Source organism: Doryrhamphus excisus, linkage group LG5, assembly GCF_037039965.1.
Source record: "Doryrhamphus excisus strain RoL-2023G ecotype Guam linkage group LG5, RoL_Dexc_Guam_v1.1, whole genome shotgun sequence".
Lineage (NCBI taxonomy): Eukaryota > Metazoa > Chordata > Actinopteri > Syngnathiformes > Syngnathidae > Doryrhamphus > Doryrhamphus excisus.
Genome location: NC_136361.1, coordinates 2,937,256 through 2,952,647, shown reverse-complemented (window position 1 = coordinate 2,952,647; position 15,392 = coordinate 2,937,256). Strand labels below are relative to the sequence as shown.

At 38.9% G+C, this 15,392-nt stretch overlaps 1 protein-coding gene across 3 annotated transcripts in view; it reads right to left on the bottom strand.

Moving 5' to 3' along the window:
• Positions 1–15,392, bottom strand: part of sema5a (sema domain, seven thrombospondin repeats (type 1 and type 1-like), transmembrane domain (TM) and short cytoplasmic domain, (semaphorin) 5A) — a 158,531-nt gene that overhangs the window by 66,578 nt on the left and 76,561 nt on the right. For all 3 annotated transcript variants that reach the window (XR_013627373.1, XM_078790583.1, XM_078790584.1), the window contains one exon: positions 5,952–6,014. Coding sequence is in view for 2 of the 3 variants with exons in the window: in XM_078790583.1 (XP_078646709.1) it covers positions 5,952–6,014 (63 nt within the window). In the remaining variant the exon portion in view is untranslated. The remainder of the gene's footprint in view (positions 1–5,951; positions 6,015–15,392) is intronic.

The following is a 15,392-nucleotide window of genomic DNA, read 5'->3' as shown; positions in this document are numbered from 1 at the left end:
CTTGATTCCATCAATGTTTAGTCTTTTTGCTAATTTCAAGACTCAAGACTAATTTTAAGATCCCGACTTAGGATGACATTCTATTGTCCCAAGAACCAGATTTGGCCGCTGAAGACCAGGTCGCCTACGCACCCGCCCTTGACCGCCACCCAACACACAATGCACCTGTAGGTGGTGGATCTACGAGGGGGAGATCCCGTGTGGCTTCTTCGGGCTGGGCCCGGCCGGGCTCCACGGGTGAAGGCCCGACCACCAGGCGCTCACCTGCGACGCCTCCCTGGTGAGGTGTAGACCTAGGACACGGTTCCCGGGGCAGACCTAGGACACGCTGGAGAGACTATGTCTCACAGCTGGCCTGGGAACGCCTTGGTGTCCTCCCGGTGGAGCTGGAGGAGGTGGCCGGCCGGGGACCGGGAAGTCTGGGCTTCCCTACTAAGACTGCTGCCCCCGCGACCCGGACCCGGATCGGCGGAGGATGATGGATGGATGGATGGATGGATGGACTTGGGACGAAACCTGCTCCACGCTGCTACCATGGAATCAGGAGTTCAGAACATCCATCGGGTGAGAGAGAGAGGCCGTCCCACCGTAAAAGACATTTTTCCCCATTTCTAGTTGCTAGTCAAACTCTAGCTATAGCGTTTACCCAATAGTAGTAGCATGTGTACTAGTGTACTAGCTTCCAAATTTTTGTTTTGTTTTGAGTGACAAGTTTTATATGCAAGAATTTGTAGTACTAAAATTGCCAGAAAACCAACCTTCCTGTGTCTGTCCTCCATTATTACACTTCACAAACCGACTAGAATCTAACGTTATATTCATAACAAAGCTAAATGCACAGACTCCATTTCATCTACGGAAGTATCCACCACTAAGGAATGACAACCAGGAAGTCCTCCTCCTGCAGCGTCATTCCCTCCCGTCCTGTAGATGGCGCACCGCCAGCAGGAAGTAGGTAGAGCTAAAGGTACTTTTAGCGGGCTTCCTTTGTTTTGACCGTTTTATTAATTTATTACTCACTTAAGGTGAATGAGATGGTTGCATAAACATTTTAAGATTTGTTGGAAAACTCCATAAATATGATTTTAAAATTAAAATTATGTATTTTTATTATTTTTGGTTGAGTCTTCCCAAAAATGACAATAGTATTTTTTCTTAATTCAAAGTACAGAAAGAAAAAAAATAATTTAATGACACAAAAATGTGTAATTTTTTTGCATTAGAAATTACAAATATATATGAATAAAATGTACATTTTTTATATTACAATATTTTTAAATTGTGTGAAAAATGTTTAATTTTTTAAAATTAATTTAAAATTGTATAACATTGATTATCTAATTTATATACATTTAAATGTATGTTTTTAAGTAGCAGTTTTAAAAATTAATTTAAAATTGTATAGCATTTATTATCTAATTTATATAAATTTAAATATATGTTTTTAAGTTGCATTTTTTACATTAATTTAAAATTGTATAGCATTTATTATCTAATTAATATACATTTAAATGTATGTTTTTAAGTTGCATTAATTAAAATTAATTTAAAATTGTATAACATTTATTATCTAATTTATATACCTTTAAATGTATGTTTTTAAGTAGCATTTTTAAAAATTAATTTAAAATTGTATAACATTTATTATCTAATTTATATACATTTAAATGTATGTTTTTAAGTAGCTTTTTTTAATTAATTTAAAATTGTATAACATTTATTATCTAATTTGTATACATTTAAAAGTATGTTTTTAAGTAGCATTTTTAAAAATTAATTTAAAATTGTATAACATTTATTATCTAATTTATATACATTTAAATGTATGTTTTTAAGTAGCATTTTTAAAAATTAATTTAAAATTGTATAACATTTATTATCTAATTTATATAAATTTAAATGTATGTTTTTAAGTTGCATTAATTAAAATTAATTTAAAATTGTATAACATTTATTATCTAATTTATATACATTTAAATGTATGTTTTTAAGTAGCTTTTTTTAATGAATTTAAAATTGTATAACATTTATTATCTAATTTGTATACATTTAAAAGTATGTTTTTAAGTAGCATTTTTAAAAATTAATTTAAAATTGTATAACATTTATTATCTAATTTATATACATTTAAATGTATGTTTTTAAGTAGCATTTTTAAAAATATATTTAAAATTGTATAACATTTATTATCTAATTTATGTACATTTAAATGTATGTTTTTAAATTGCATTAATTAAAATTAATTTAAAATTGTATAACATTTATTATCTAATTTATATACATTTAAATGTATGTTTTTAAGTAGCTTTTTTAATGAATTTAAAATTGTATAACATTTATTATCTAATTTATATACATTTAAATGTATGTTTTTAAATTGCATTAATTAAAATGAATTTAAAATTGTATAACATTTATTATCTAATTTATTTACATTTAAATGTATGTTTTTAAGTAGCTTTTTTAATGAATTTAAAATTGTATAACATTTATTATCTAATTTATATACATTTAAATGTATGTTTTTAAGTAGCTTTTTTAATGAATTTAAAATTGTATAACATTTATTATCTAATTTATATACATTTAAATGTGTTATATGAAATTTTAAAGATATTTTTAGATAAAAATATAAAAAAAATTTAAGGGGTGGTTGGGGGGCTTCATATATTTTTATATTCATATATATATTCATATATTACACATTTGTGCCAAATATTATGAATATTACTCACCATATGCGGCATCCTTTCCTGGAATATTCATTTTAAACCAGTTGATGGGAACCAAACCTGGAGAAAAATGGTCCATTGTTTGACTTCGTCCTGGTCCAATTTCCAGTGAGACGTAAACCCATCGGTAGGCGAGGACGCCGTGTACACAGACCGATCCGCCAACGAGACCCAACAGAGCTGTCGGCGGTGATATCGTGCCGGCATGACTCAGTAACAAAGCCACGCTACGACTTCATCTCGATGTCATAGTGTGCGCTCAGAGTGTGATGTCGCCCATCATCTCTAATTTAAAGTGGAACCGTTTTTTACATGTCCATCTTTGTGCCGACATCTCGTTTGTTTCAATGACGCCACACGAGACCGGGATTTGTCGGGGGGAATCTGGACATTCCGAGGGTCTTGGGTGAGCTGGAGCCTCTCCCAGCTGACCTCAGGCTGGAGGCGGGCTGCACCCTGGAGCGAACGCACGGAAATCCCGTTCTCGACTCGACTCGGACGCCGACCGCACAATCATGAGTGTGACGTCATCTTTGGGGAGACAAAGTCGGTACTGCGTGAAGGACGCGGCCTCTCCCAAGGAAAGAGGTCTATTCGGGATGGACGCCAACCCCCGGGTTCCTCTGATCCGAATGCACCCGAAAAAAGCCATTGTGATCTGCAACCAAGGCTTCATTTACAACGTTAGAGTCCCGCGTGATGAGCTCCATGTGCAAGCGTTCAGTCTCACAACCGGCGAGCACGATCGAATCCTCGCTAGCTCCACCGGCCCGAGCATCCTCGAGAAAGAACTGGAGGCCTTAAAGAAGGCGGCGCAAAAAAAGAAAGACGACGTAAAAGCTGCCGAGGTGAGAAAGCGTCAAATAATCGAGAAGGACCTTTTCGCTATCAGGCACGAGGCGCAGCAAGCGCTGCAGGCGGGGCGGAACGCCTACGAACGCTACCAGCACCAACGGGAAAAAGCCGTCATGGAGAAGGACAATCAGATCAAGAAGCTGGACCGCTGGATTCTCAACAGCAAGATCCAAACGGAACGCGACAAGCAGCTCCTGTGGAAGCAGCACTGCCGGTCCATCGAGATCTCCAAAGAGAAAGCCGAGTTCGATCGGGTGCTGAAGTGTACGCAGGAGGCGCTGCTCAAACAAGAGGAGCTGGAGAAGAAGCACCTGGTGAACGCTCATCAGCATCTGGAAGGCATCAAGAAGCAGGTGAGGGAACGCGAGGAAGCCGCCCGAGTCAAGCGCCATGAGAAATTATACGAGGACGGCAACGCCAAGGAGAAGAACCTGCAAAAAAATCGGTGGTTGGAAGAATTCAAGGAGGAGAGGCTGAAAGAACTCAAAGCTTGCGGGATCCCGGAAAAATACTGCAGTTTTGTGAGGAAAAAAACCAAACAAGACGAAGTCAACCCCTACCAGTACCATTTCCGCTCGGCCATCACGCAGGCTCAGTTACCACGATGGATAACGTGCTCGGTTAAAGCACCGACTGCGCAGCAAGAACCGCAGAGTCTGAATCCCTTACTGCCGCTACCGCCCATCCCCACAAAGGACGCCCCTCAAGGGGACACAAACCCGCCCACAGATCTCTGACGTCCCGCCCCCCACACCCCCCCTCCCTGATTTACAAGTTGTATCAACAATGACTTCTTTAGAAATATAATACAGCTCGGTTTTGTTGAACCGAACGGTATTATTATTATTATTGTTGAGTTGGCAATATTTTGGTTATTACCTCTGCTGGTTGAGGTGGTTATGGTTTTGTGTTCCGTGTTTGTTTGTGTGTTTGATACCAGCATCGTTTTTTCAAAATGTTGTGTGTTTGTTGTGTTTTGGTCTGACCCAAGAATGCTACATGCTTGATAGCGGCGTAATTAAAGAGAAATTGGTGCATTTTGGTGTGTTTGATGCCACCCAAGAACGGATGACTACACGATATCGTGACACCTGAAAGACACCTGATCGGGATCGACATCGGCATCGGTCCCGGGCTGCCGTATAACTTCTCTGGACAGAATACAGATAATGCAGTCCTTCAGTCTTCATTGCGCCTTCAGATCTTTGATTGGTTGGTTTGAAGCCTAAAGAGGCTGGGATGACAGTCAGTGCCCCCATATCCGGGTCCTTGGTACTCGGCTGGAAAAAGGGTGGAACGTCATCCCTGTCTTGGGAACGGGATGCTGTCCCAAGTGAAGGAGTTTAAATACCGATAGTAGTACCGAGTTTAAGTCCCCGCGGTATGTCCGACCAGTCGAAAGAACCAGGGTCCCTGGTTCAGACCTTGGATAAGTAAAAGATGTATCCACTGTCATTCGAGTCACGTATATCCGACCTTTACGTCATTGAAGGGCGTGTTTTGCCATACGAGAGTTGGAGAATTGTACTCACAGATGAACAGACAGGATTAAACCCAACAAACGGCAGCTTAACGATTATTTGTTTATGGTCCCATGATAAAAATGGAACCATTTTTCTCTCTGGTTCTACCATATCTTACTTATTGTGTGGAAATATGGGGTATTCACTCACTAAATGTACTGCAAAAAAGGTCAGTAAGGATAATTCATAATGCCGCCTACAGAGAACATATTAACTCCTTATTTACAAAAATCACAAATACTTCAACTTGCTGATATAGTTCATCTTCAAACAGCTAAAATAATGCATGGGGCTAAAAATAACCAATTAGCTAAAAATGTTTGCTAAATACAGTCTTGAACAGGTCATAATGTGCTATATATATCACTATATTGACACTATGGTACCCATTATGTCATTGGATGCTCATATTTCGGTATGTGACAAAAAAAATTAATACAAAAATTTTCAAAAAATAAAAATTTTCTAAATTAAAAAAAATTAAAATTTATAAAATAAAGTAAAATAAATTAAAATAAAACTAAAATAATAAAAAATAATAAAATAAAAAATAAAACTTAAATTATATTAGGAAAGCAGGAAGTGAACAAATGTAAGTTACTGATTGTAAAAGTACCAGATCGAGGGGTAGGATTTAATAAGCTTTGTTTCTTCCTACTCTTTTCGGACATGTGGAACTGGGAACTGATCTGATGATTGAAAAGCGGTCTTTAAAACTGTAAATATCGCCCCCAAAAAGACGCATGCGGGCTTAATTCGGGCTGGCTGACACAAAGCAGAGGCTACAACGGCGTACGCCATCACGGCGACACTTCAAAGCGGCCAGACTTGAGTGACGTACCTCAGACTTTCCACGGCTGAAGCAGGCTCCCTTGGTGAACTCATCACAGTGCCACTCGGCCTCCTGCGAGAAAGGAACAAGAAAAGTATCATCAGGCTCCCTATGAAGCATTTTCAGGTCAAGAAAAAGAAAATCACCATCATGTCAGCATGAAGTACTTGAAGAAGGGGGGTGGGGGGGGGGGGGGGGATAACACTCAACAAAACAATATCAGACCCAGAGAACTTTGACACTCCTTACATTTGTCAACAGATAGAAGTCGGCAGCACACAGGGAAATAATGAGTTCAATACGTCGGCTGCACCGCTGATTTCTGCATGCAGATTGATAGGCATGGATGCATTAAAGCGGGGGCTAGCCGTGTATGAATTTGGCTTTATGCACACACACACACACACACACACACACACACACACACACACACACACATGTTAAATACAGACACAGAATCCAATTAAAGTGCACGCCAAGAGCAGACCTCAAGAAGCGGGAGGCGAGAGTGCACACAGCAGAATGCCAATTTGATTTATGCAATAGAGGGTGGGGGGGGGGGGTTTAAAAAAAAAAAAAAAAAAACATTTCAAAGTATCCCCGCCGTTTAAGTGTGAGGCTGAGATGGTTGACATTAGGTGAAGACACCAGCGTCCTCCAATTTCTCGTGACCTTTTGTGGAAGCGTTGTTATTTTTAAGTTTATTTTCTTAGCAAGAATCTGCGTACATAAGTTTGTGGCGTTGTTAGGAAGAAGCTAAGCTAAGGGAGTCTGGTACCATTTAATAAAGAGGATATTGCCTATTAATGCGAGCCGGGGCTGCCTTTCCCCCTTCACATTCCGCTCCGAAATTGCACCGTTTTGTGAGCCTCAAAGAGCCGAGACCTGGCGGAAGCGGCCTCGGACTCGGATTCGGGAAAGCGAAACGAACGCTTTTATCATGATGTTGCCATTTATCATCAAAAGTCCATTTTTGGACTCCCTCGTGATGTCGTTCCATATTTAAAACGGGAACGCTAGTCAAGCTAGCCCCTTTATCCGATAGCCTTGCCATCAAGGCGTCATTAGCAAACATTAAAAGCTCATTAACCTGCAATTGTTCAGCCGTTGTGCCGTTATTGTCATTAATCTGGCTGCCGTGGAAACGCTTCTATTGTGAAAGGATTGCGCTGCAAAGACCACTTCCTGCAGCTTAAAAGGAACAGAACCCGAAGATGACGGGACGGTAATGAAGTGGATCATATTAAGCTAAATAGCGGCACCACAACAAACTTTTAAGCAAAAGCGGATTTAATAAGATTACCATTATTGACTTGACTTTACAACGACCATCCAGGTGAGTGAGTGACAGGAAGAAAAGCTCAAACTTGCATGGGGAGTCTTTTTGTGCACCCTGTTGAATAAACCTCCCGGAAAAAAAACTCCAAGTCAAGTCATTCATTTATTCATTTTCTACCGCTTATCCCCACAAGGGCTGCTGGAGCCTATCCCAGCTGTTTTCGAGCGAGAGGCGGGGTCAACCCTGGACTGGTGGCCAGTGACCAGGGAGTGTGACCAATCACAGTGGAGTGGGCATACCTGGTGGAGGGGCCATGTGAGGGTTAATTCCATGGACAAACTACCGAAAGAGGTGGAGAATCTAGAAGATCTAGAAAGCTTTCTGTGCCGGTTATTGTGTGCAGCTGCTCGATAGGAGTACACGACTCAATGCAAAGGGCTGAAAATAAGCAATTTAAACAGTTTTTTTGTGTTCCAACTATTCATTCATTCAATTTCTATCGTTTATCCTACTTGTTCTTGATCCTATCCATCCTGGTCACTCCCAATGAGAACATCATTCATTCATTCATTTTCTACCGCTTATCTTCACGAGGGTCGGGGAGGTGCTGGAGCCTATCCCAGCTGTTTTTTGGGGGTGAGAGGCGGGGTCCACCCTGGACTGGTGGCCAGCCAATCACAGGGCACATATAGACAAACAACCATTCACACTCACATTCATACCTATGGACAATTTGGAGTCGCTAATTAACCTAGCATGTTTTTGGAATGTGGGAGGAAACCGGAGTACCCGGAGAAAACCCACGCATGCATGGGGAGAACATGCACACTCCACACAGAGATGGCCAAGGGTGGGGAAAGACAAAATAAGAAGCCAAAAAGTTACCACTTCCACACAAAATAGGAGAACTCATTCATTCATTTTCTACCACTTTTCCTCACAAGGGTTGCAGGAGTGCTGGAACCTATCCCAGCTGTTTTCGGGCGAGAGGCGGGGTACACCCTGGACTGGTGGCCAGCCAATCACAGGGCACATATAGACAAACAACCATTCACACTCACATTCATACCTATGGACAATTTGGAGTCGCTAATTAACCTAGCATGTTTTTTCCCCAAAGAAAACCCACCCATGCACGGAGAGAACATACTCCACACAGAGATGCCCGAGGGTGGAATCGAACCCAGGTCTCCTAGCTGTGTGCGCGCTAACCACTCTACCACCGTGCAGCCCAAGTCAAAGTCATCACGGTACCAATTTTAAGATGCTAGCTTTTTGCAGGGATTCCATTCCATTTCTCCACTGGATTCCAATTAAAGGTATAGCGTTAATGACGCTATGCTAGGTATGGATTCCCTGTGGCGTGAGGTGCCACTCCACAGAGACGTGGAGCGTGTCACTCAAGTGCTACTACAGTGGGTGAGCGGTTCTCGGAGATGATTCATCACTTTGTCCGAGCCTCTTGTCAGCCTTCAAACCGGAGTGTGATTGTTAGCAAGCCGTGGGCGCCGTGCAGACACTGAGTGAGCGAGGAGCGACCAAACGGAGAGGGGGGGGAGATAAATAGCAAACAAGGACAGGACAGACACATGGATACATAAATAAAATGGGATGAAAATCCCACAAAGGACACTAAACAGGATAGACGGGATGAGGAAGACTTGTGGATGCGGGCAGGACAAAGTCGTTAGCGGAGTGAGTGAGGAGCATTGGAATTGAAGGAGGAGGTCCGTGGTGCACGTTCTCCGCTGGCAGCTGTCTGACTGCATGTCTCGCCAGGAGGAGACGCCACGGACTGATGTGAAAAGATGGACAGCTCGGACTCGGGAATTCCGCACATTGCTATGTTTTGATGCTTGCGGCACAATATTTACTATTCAGACGGTCTTTGTATTTGCATTCCGTGCTTTGGGAAGACTTTAGAGCAGGGGTCTCAAACACGCGGCCCGCGGGCCAAATGTGGCCCGCAGGACACTAGTTTGAGGCCCCCGCCTTGATATGAAAGTTTAATGTTAGTGCGGCCCACGCAAGTTTGATATGGATGCTGTATGGTATCATGTACCCAGAAAAAATTATTACGTTTGATTAATGTTCATGTTAAAGGTTAAATAACTGTTAATAGTTATCCTCCCTATCGGTGTGGAAGTGGTTAGTTTTGGGCATGCTAGGTTAATTAGCGACTCCAAATTGTCCATAGGTATGAATGTGAGTGTGAATGGTTGTTTGTCTACATGTGCCCTGTGATTGGCTGGCTGGTGACCAGTCCAGGGTGTACCCCGCCTCTCGCCCAAAGACAGCTGGGATAGGCTCCAGCATACCCCGCCACCCTTGTGAGGATAAGCAGCATAGAAAATGTATGGTTGGATTTAATTCCCATAATATTATAACTTTTCCCCACCCCAATTTTCTATTTCTGATATTCAAATATGCTACTAAAATTATATTTTATTATTTTTCATACTTTTTTATCTTGATATTTTGACATTATTTTTTTTATTAAATGTTAACTTTTAAAATTTTTAATTTTAAATTGTTTAAATTATTTGTACAAATTACTGTTTATGCTGTACGTTGTTCATATTTGATGTCATCTATTTATTTTCCACATTATTATTATTTTTTTGTATTTATTTCTAATTCTATTTTTCCTGTTTAATTTTCCTACTAGTTTATTGTGTACATATTCCTGAAAATGAATGAACGAATGAATAATAAAGCAGCTGGCTGTGACTTCCGATCCCACATTGCCAAGCGTGGGTATTCCAGTTTGAGGATTTTGTGTGTGCTGAGGCTGACATAAACGGATATTGGAAAAAAAATATATATGTTTTTGTGATAAAAATACATGACATCTGGAGTCACACGGTGCATTAATAACCCGACAAGAAAAATGTCGGCATCCATATTCAATGTTAACCCTAAGGTTCCACTTTACTGACGTCTGGGACGCTCCCTTGAGAATATATAAATATATACTGGCTGTTGGATGTCCTCTAAGTTGACCAAACTCGTAGTTCTTCTGGTTCAAAGTGGGCCAAGGAGAAGAACAACATTCCCGTTGCTCTTGTCAGGGTTTTGGAGATAAGGAAGCGTGGGGGTTGGAAGCGAGAAAAACCACTTCAGGCATGGAAAGTAGCAGATGTCAACTCCAATCATCCCGACCGAAGGCAGGGGTCTTACTTTCGCCACTTCAACTATTCCGAAATCTCGACGTCTGTTTGTACCTTTTCTTTCTTTGCGTTAGTACCTTTTCAGGACTCCATCCAAATAAATATACCCTCAATAAAAGTTCTCCGAAGGTTCCCCCCCAAGCTACAAAGGATACGTGTTGTGTTGACGTGACAAACGGCGTCACGGCTGTCATAAATATGTAATACATGTAACCGTGCTCATTGGACACGCAGCGGCTTATCCTTTAAATTCAAACACAAAGCTGATGCTGGCTGACTGCTATGGGGTGAAATCGCCAAGACAAGCGTATGGCGGCGCTCCTTTCGGATCATTTTCCACACTTTGCACCACACATTCCATACAAGTCTTATAAAAATGGGTGAAAAACCAGCAGCTTACAATACAATTCATGAGGTAAACCTAGTAGTACCAACGAAGTAGCAGTGTAGTACCATGAGTAGTACCAGTAGTAAAGGTGCCCCGATCGGACATTTATATTGGATATAGGTCCAAAATCAGTTCAGTTGCCGAGTTCAATTTGTGTAAAAATTGGGACGTCATGCACCACGGCGGTTCGAATCCCGTGTGATCCCGTTTCGAGGCCACATTTTCCCGAATATTTCGGTTACTGTCCAAAACTTAACGAGCATCTAACCTCAGGTTCCTGGGCTATTATATGTCTTATGTATACGATATTGGTTAAAATGTGTAAAAACGACTATAGGGGTGTTATTTCATGTCTAAAGGGCTCTAAATTATGCAAAAAAAAAAAAAACGTATTTAGAACTACAACCAAACATGTTGCTGCAACTTATTCATTGAATTTAATCGATTAATTAATTGATGATTAAAGATTACCCGATTAAAAGTACATGAAAAAAGGAATTTTTGAGGCTATAATATGTCTTATGTATGTCTTGTTTTCACTTCTTATGTATACGATATTGGTTAAAATGTGTAAAAGTGACTATAGGGGTGTTATTTCATGTCTAAAGGGCTCTAAATTATGCAAAAAAAACGTATTTAGAACTACAACCAAACATGTTGCTGCAATTTATTCATTGAATTTAATCGATTAATTAATTGATGATTAAAGATTACCCGATTAAAAGTACATGAAAAAGGAATTTTTGAGGCTATAATATGTCTTATGTATGTGTTGTTTTCACTTCTTATGTATGCGATATTGGTTAAAATGTGTAAAAGTGACTATAGGGGTGTTATTTCATGTCTAAAGGGCTCTAAATTATGCAAAAAAAAACGTATTTAGAACTACAACCAAACATGTTGCTGCAACTTATTCATTGAATTTAATCGATTAATTAATTGATGATTAAAGATTACCCGATTAAAAGTACATGAAAAAGGAATTTTTGAGGCTATAATACGTCTTATGTATGTGTTGTTTTCACTTCTTATGTATACGATATTGGTTAAAATGTGTAAAAGTGACTATAGGGGTGTTATTTCATGTCTAAAGGGCTCTAAATTATGCAAAAAAAACGTATTTAGAACTACAACCAAACATGTTGCTGCAACTTATTCATTGAATTTAATCGATTAATTAATTGATGATTAAAGATTACCCGATTAAAAGTACATGAAAAAGGAATTTTTGAGGCTATAATATGTCTTATGTATGTCTTGTTTTCACTTCTTATGTATGCAATATTGGTTAAAATGTGTAAAAGTGACTATAGGGGTGTTATTTCATGTCTAAAGGGCTCTAAATGATGCAAAAAAAAAAAACGTATTTAGAACTACAACCAAACATGTTGCTGCAACTTATTCATTGAATTTAATCGATTAATTAATTGATGATTAAAGATTACCCGATTAAAAGTACATGAAAAAAGGAATTTTTTAGGCTATAATATGTCTTATGTATGTGTTGTTTTCACTTCTTATGTATACGATATTGGTTAAAATGTGTAAAAGTGACTATAGGGGTGTTATTTCATGTCTAAAGGGCTCTAAATTATGCAAAAAAAAAAAACGTATTTAGAACTACAACCAAACATGTTGCTGCAACTTATTCATTGAATTTAATCGATTAATTAATTGATGATTAAAGATTACCCGATTAAAAGTACATGAAAAAGGAATTTTTGAGGCTATAATACGTCTTATGTATGTCTTGTTTTCACTTCTGATGTATACGATATTGGTTAAAATGTGTAAAAGTGACTATAGGGGTGTTATTTCATGTCTAAAGGGCTCTAAATTATGCTAAAAAAAACATATTTAGAACTACAACCAAACATGTTGCTGCAACTTATTCATTGAATTTAATCGATTAATTAATTGATGATTAAAGATTACCCGATTAAAAGTACATGAAAAAGGAATTTTTGAGGCTATAATACGTCTTATGTATGTGTTGTTTTCACTTCTTATGTATACGATATTGGTTAAAATGTGTAAAAGTGACTATAGGGGTGTTATTTCATGTCTAAAGGGCTCTAAAGTCATTCATTCATTCATTCATTTTCTACCGCTTTTTCCTCACGAGGGTCGCGGGGGATGCTGGAGCCTATCCCAGCTGTCTATGGGCAAGAGGCGTTGTACACCCTGGACTGGTCGCCAGCCAATCACAGGGCACATATAGACAAACAACCATTCACACTCACATGGGCTCTAAATTATGCTAAAAAAAAAAAAAAAACGTATTTAGAACTACAACCAAACATGAACCCCTGACATCACTTCCTGATCGCTCCGCTCACACAGGAAGACATTTGCGAAAACACACACGAGCAAGCGTCTTATTTATGTCTTAAGTGTCTTATTTTCTCTTATTATGTTTACTATATTGGAGAATAGAAGTGTAAATGTGACTATAGGGGTGTTATATCATGTCCAGAGGGCTCTAATAATGTTAAAAATCATATTTAGAAGGTTGTCCTATGTCTCATCGGGCATCCCTATACCTAATTGTGTGGCCAAGGAGCGTACTATTGCCCGATGCCACCCTGAGTCCGATCAACAGGCACTGAATACAATGAATCCAATATTCAAGTTTTAAATATGGGAATCGAGCGAGGGAGCCCATCAAATCTGAATGCATCCCGTTTGAAGGCAGACGAGAAACCACAGAAGGAAAGCAAATACTTGAAAAGGTGTTAAATGTCAGAGGAGCACCTGCGCTCTTTAAAATTCAGCACTCTTCCGCCCGACTCAGACAATCTGCTGCAGTCAAATGCAAAGCAGGTGCGAGCGCACCGGTCATTTTAAAAAGGGTACATAAAAAGGGCGGCAGGAGAGCGGGAGGGTTGGTGGTCCGAAGCCAGCTTCCTCCATTACTGTCCACAGTGGTGTCATTTCGAAGGGTTGGAAAAATGTAATCTCGTATTATGACATGTTTATATTTTTTATATGTGCTTTTGTATATAAAGCACAAATGGGCGGGTCGTAATACATACAAATATTAAGTTTTTAATATAAAAAATATAAAATATATTTTTAAAATATTTTCTTGTAAACTGAAAAAATTATTGTAAAATAAATTAATTAATTTAATCAATAAATTGCAAAATAAATCTATTATTTTAAAATAAAATAAATTAATAAAAATAAATAAAATATTTAATAATATAAAATATAATATCATAAATACATAAACATTTTTAAAAGTTTTTATATTACAAATGTACATTAAAATATTTTAATTTAATAAAAAATAAATGCAATATAGTTTTTTTAATGGGTGTGTTTTCACACAAATATAAAAAACATTGAAAAAAAATCATAATATAAAATAAAATTGCAAAATAAATCTATTATTTTAAAATAAAATAAATTAATAAAAATAAATAAAATATTTAATAATATAAAATATAATATCATAAATACATAAACATTTTTAAAAGTTTTTATATTACAAATGTACATTAAAAATATTTTAATTTAATAAAAAATAAATGCAATATAGTTTTTTTAATGGGTGTGTTTTCACACAAATATAAAAAACATTGAAAAAAAATCACAATATAAAAAGCTAAAGGTATATATTTATAATATTAAAAAAACATTCAAAAATAAATTCTTATAGTTTGAATTACTGTTGCAAAAAGCTTGAAAAGCCCCCCCAAAAAGATAAAAGGTAAAAAAAAAAAAAAAAAGCTATTCCTGACACTAGCCGAGTTGAAGCCGTTTGAGAAGGTCTTGGATCCTCCTTTCATCTGACCAGGTGAACAAGTTGCCGTCTGGAAATGAGGCATTGATTGATGGGATTGGCGGAAATCTCCTTGTTGAATCCCGCTGAGCAGGATGGATTAAAGACGGACGGATGATGAAGGAAGCCGGATCTTCAAAAAAGCATGTGCATGCATCCAAACCCCCCCGACTCTTCCTTCCTTCCTTCCTTCTTTCCACAAACAAACCTATCCTCTTATGTCATTTCATCATTTTTTCTCATCTTCCTTTCCAGGCGTCAACACGACTCCTTGCTCTTTTGTTTTTGTTCCACTGAGCCATTTCTCTTTCCCCTGCTGCCTTGCTTGCCACCTCTTTCCCCGGCTCTGTCCTGGTTCTCCCGGGGTATAAAATGGCAAACATCAGGCCCCGCCGACCCATCAAAGACGCCTTTCCCTGCTCCCACCAACAAATAAAGCGAGTCTGGATCCTAACTCTGCAGGACCTGAAAGGTTTAGCGCTACGAGGGGCAGTGGAGGATGTGTGCCCGTAAACCCGCCACGAGACACCTGCAGGAGAATAGCGGTTGCTGGAGAGATGCCAGTTTTGTTCCTGAGCACTGCCAGGTACCCTGAAGGAAGTCACTGAGCTGCTAACTGGGACTGCAACCCCCCCCCCCCCCCCCACACACACACACACTCACCCTCACGTTTCCCCTTGGGATGGATTCTATTTGTGTGGGTTTCCCATTGGATCCCACATGAGGATAAACAAGCAGAGGAAAGACCACCATAATAAAACAACATAATAAAAAAGTCATTCGGCATATTTTGGGGGGCTTCAGCCTACTAAAATGTTCTTAAGCC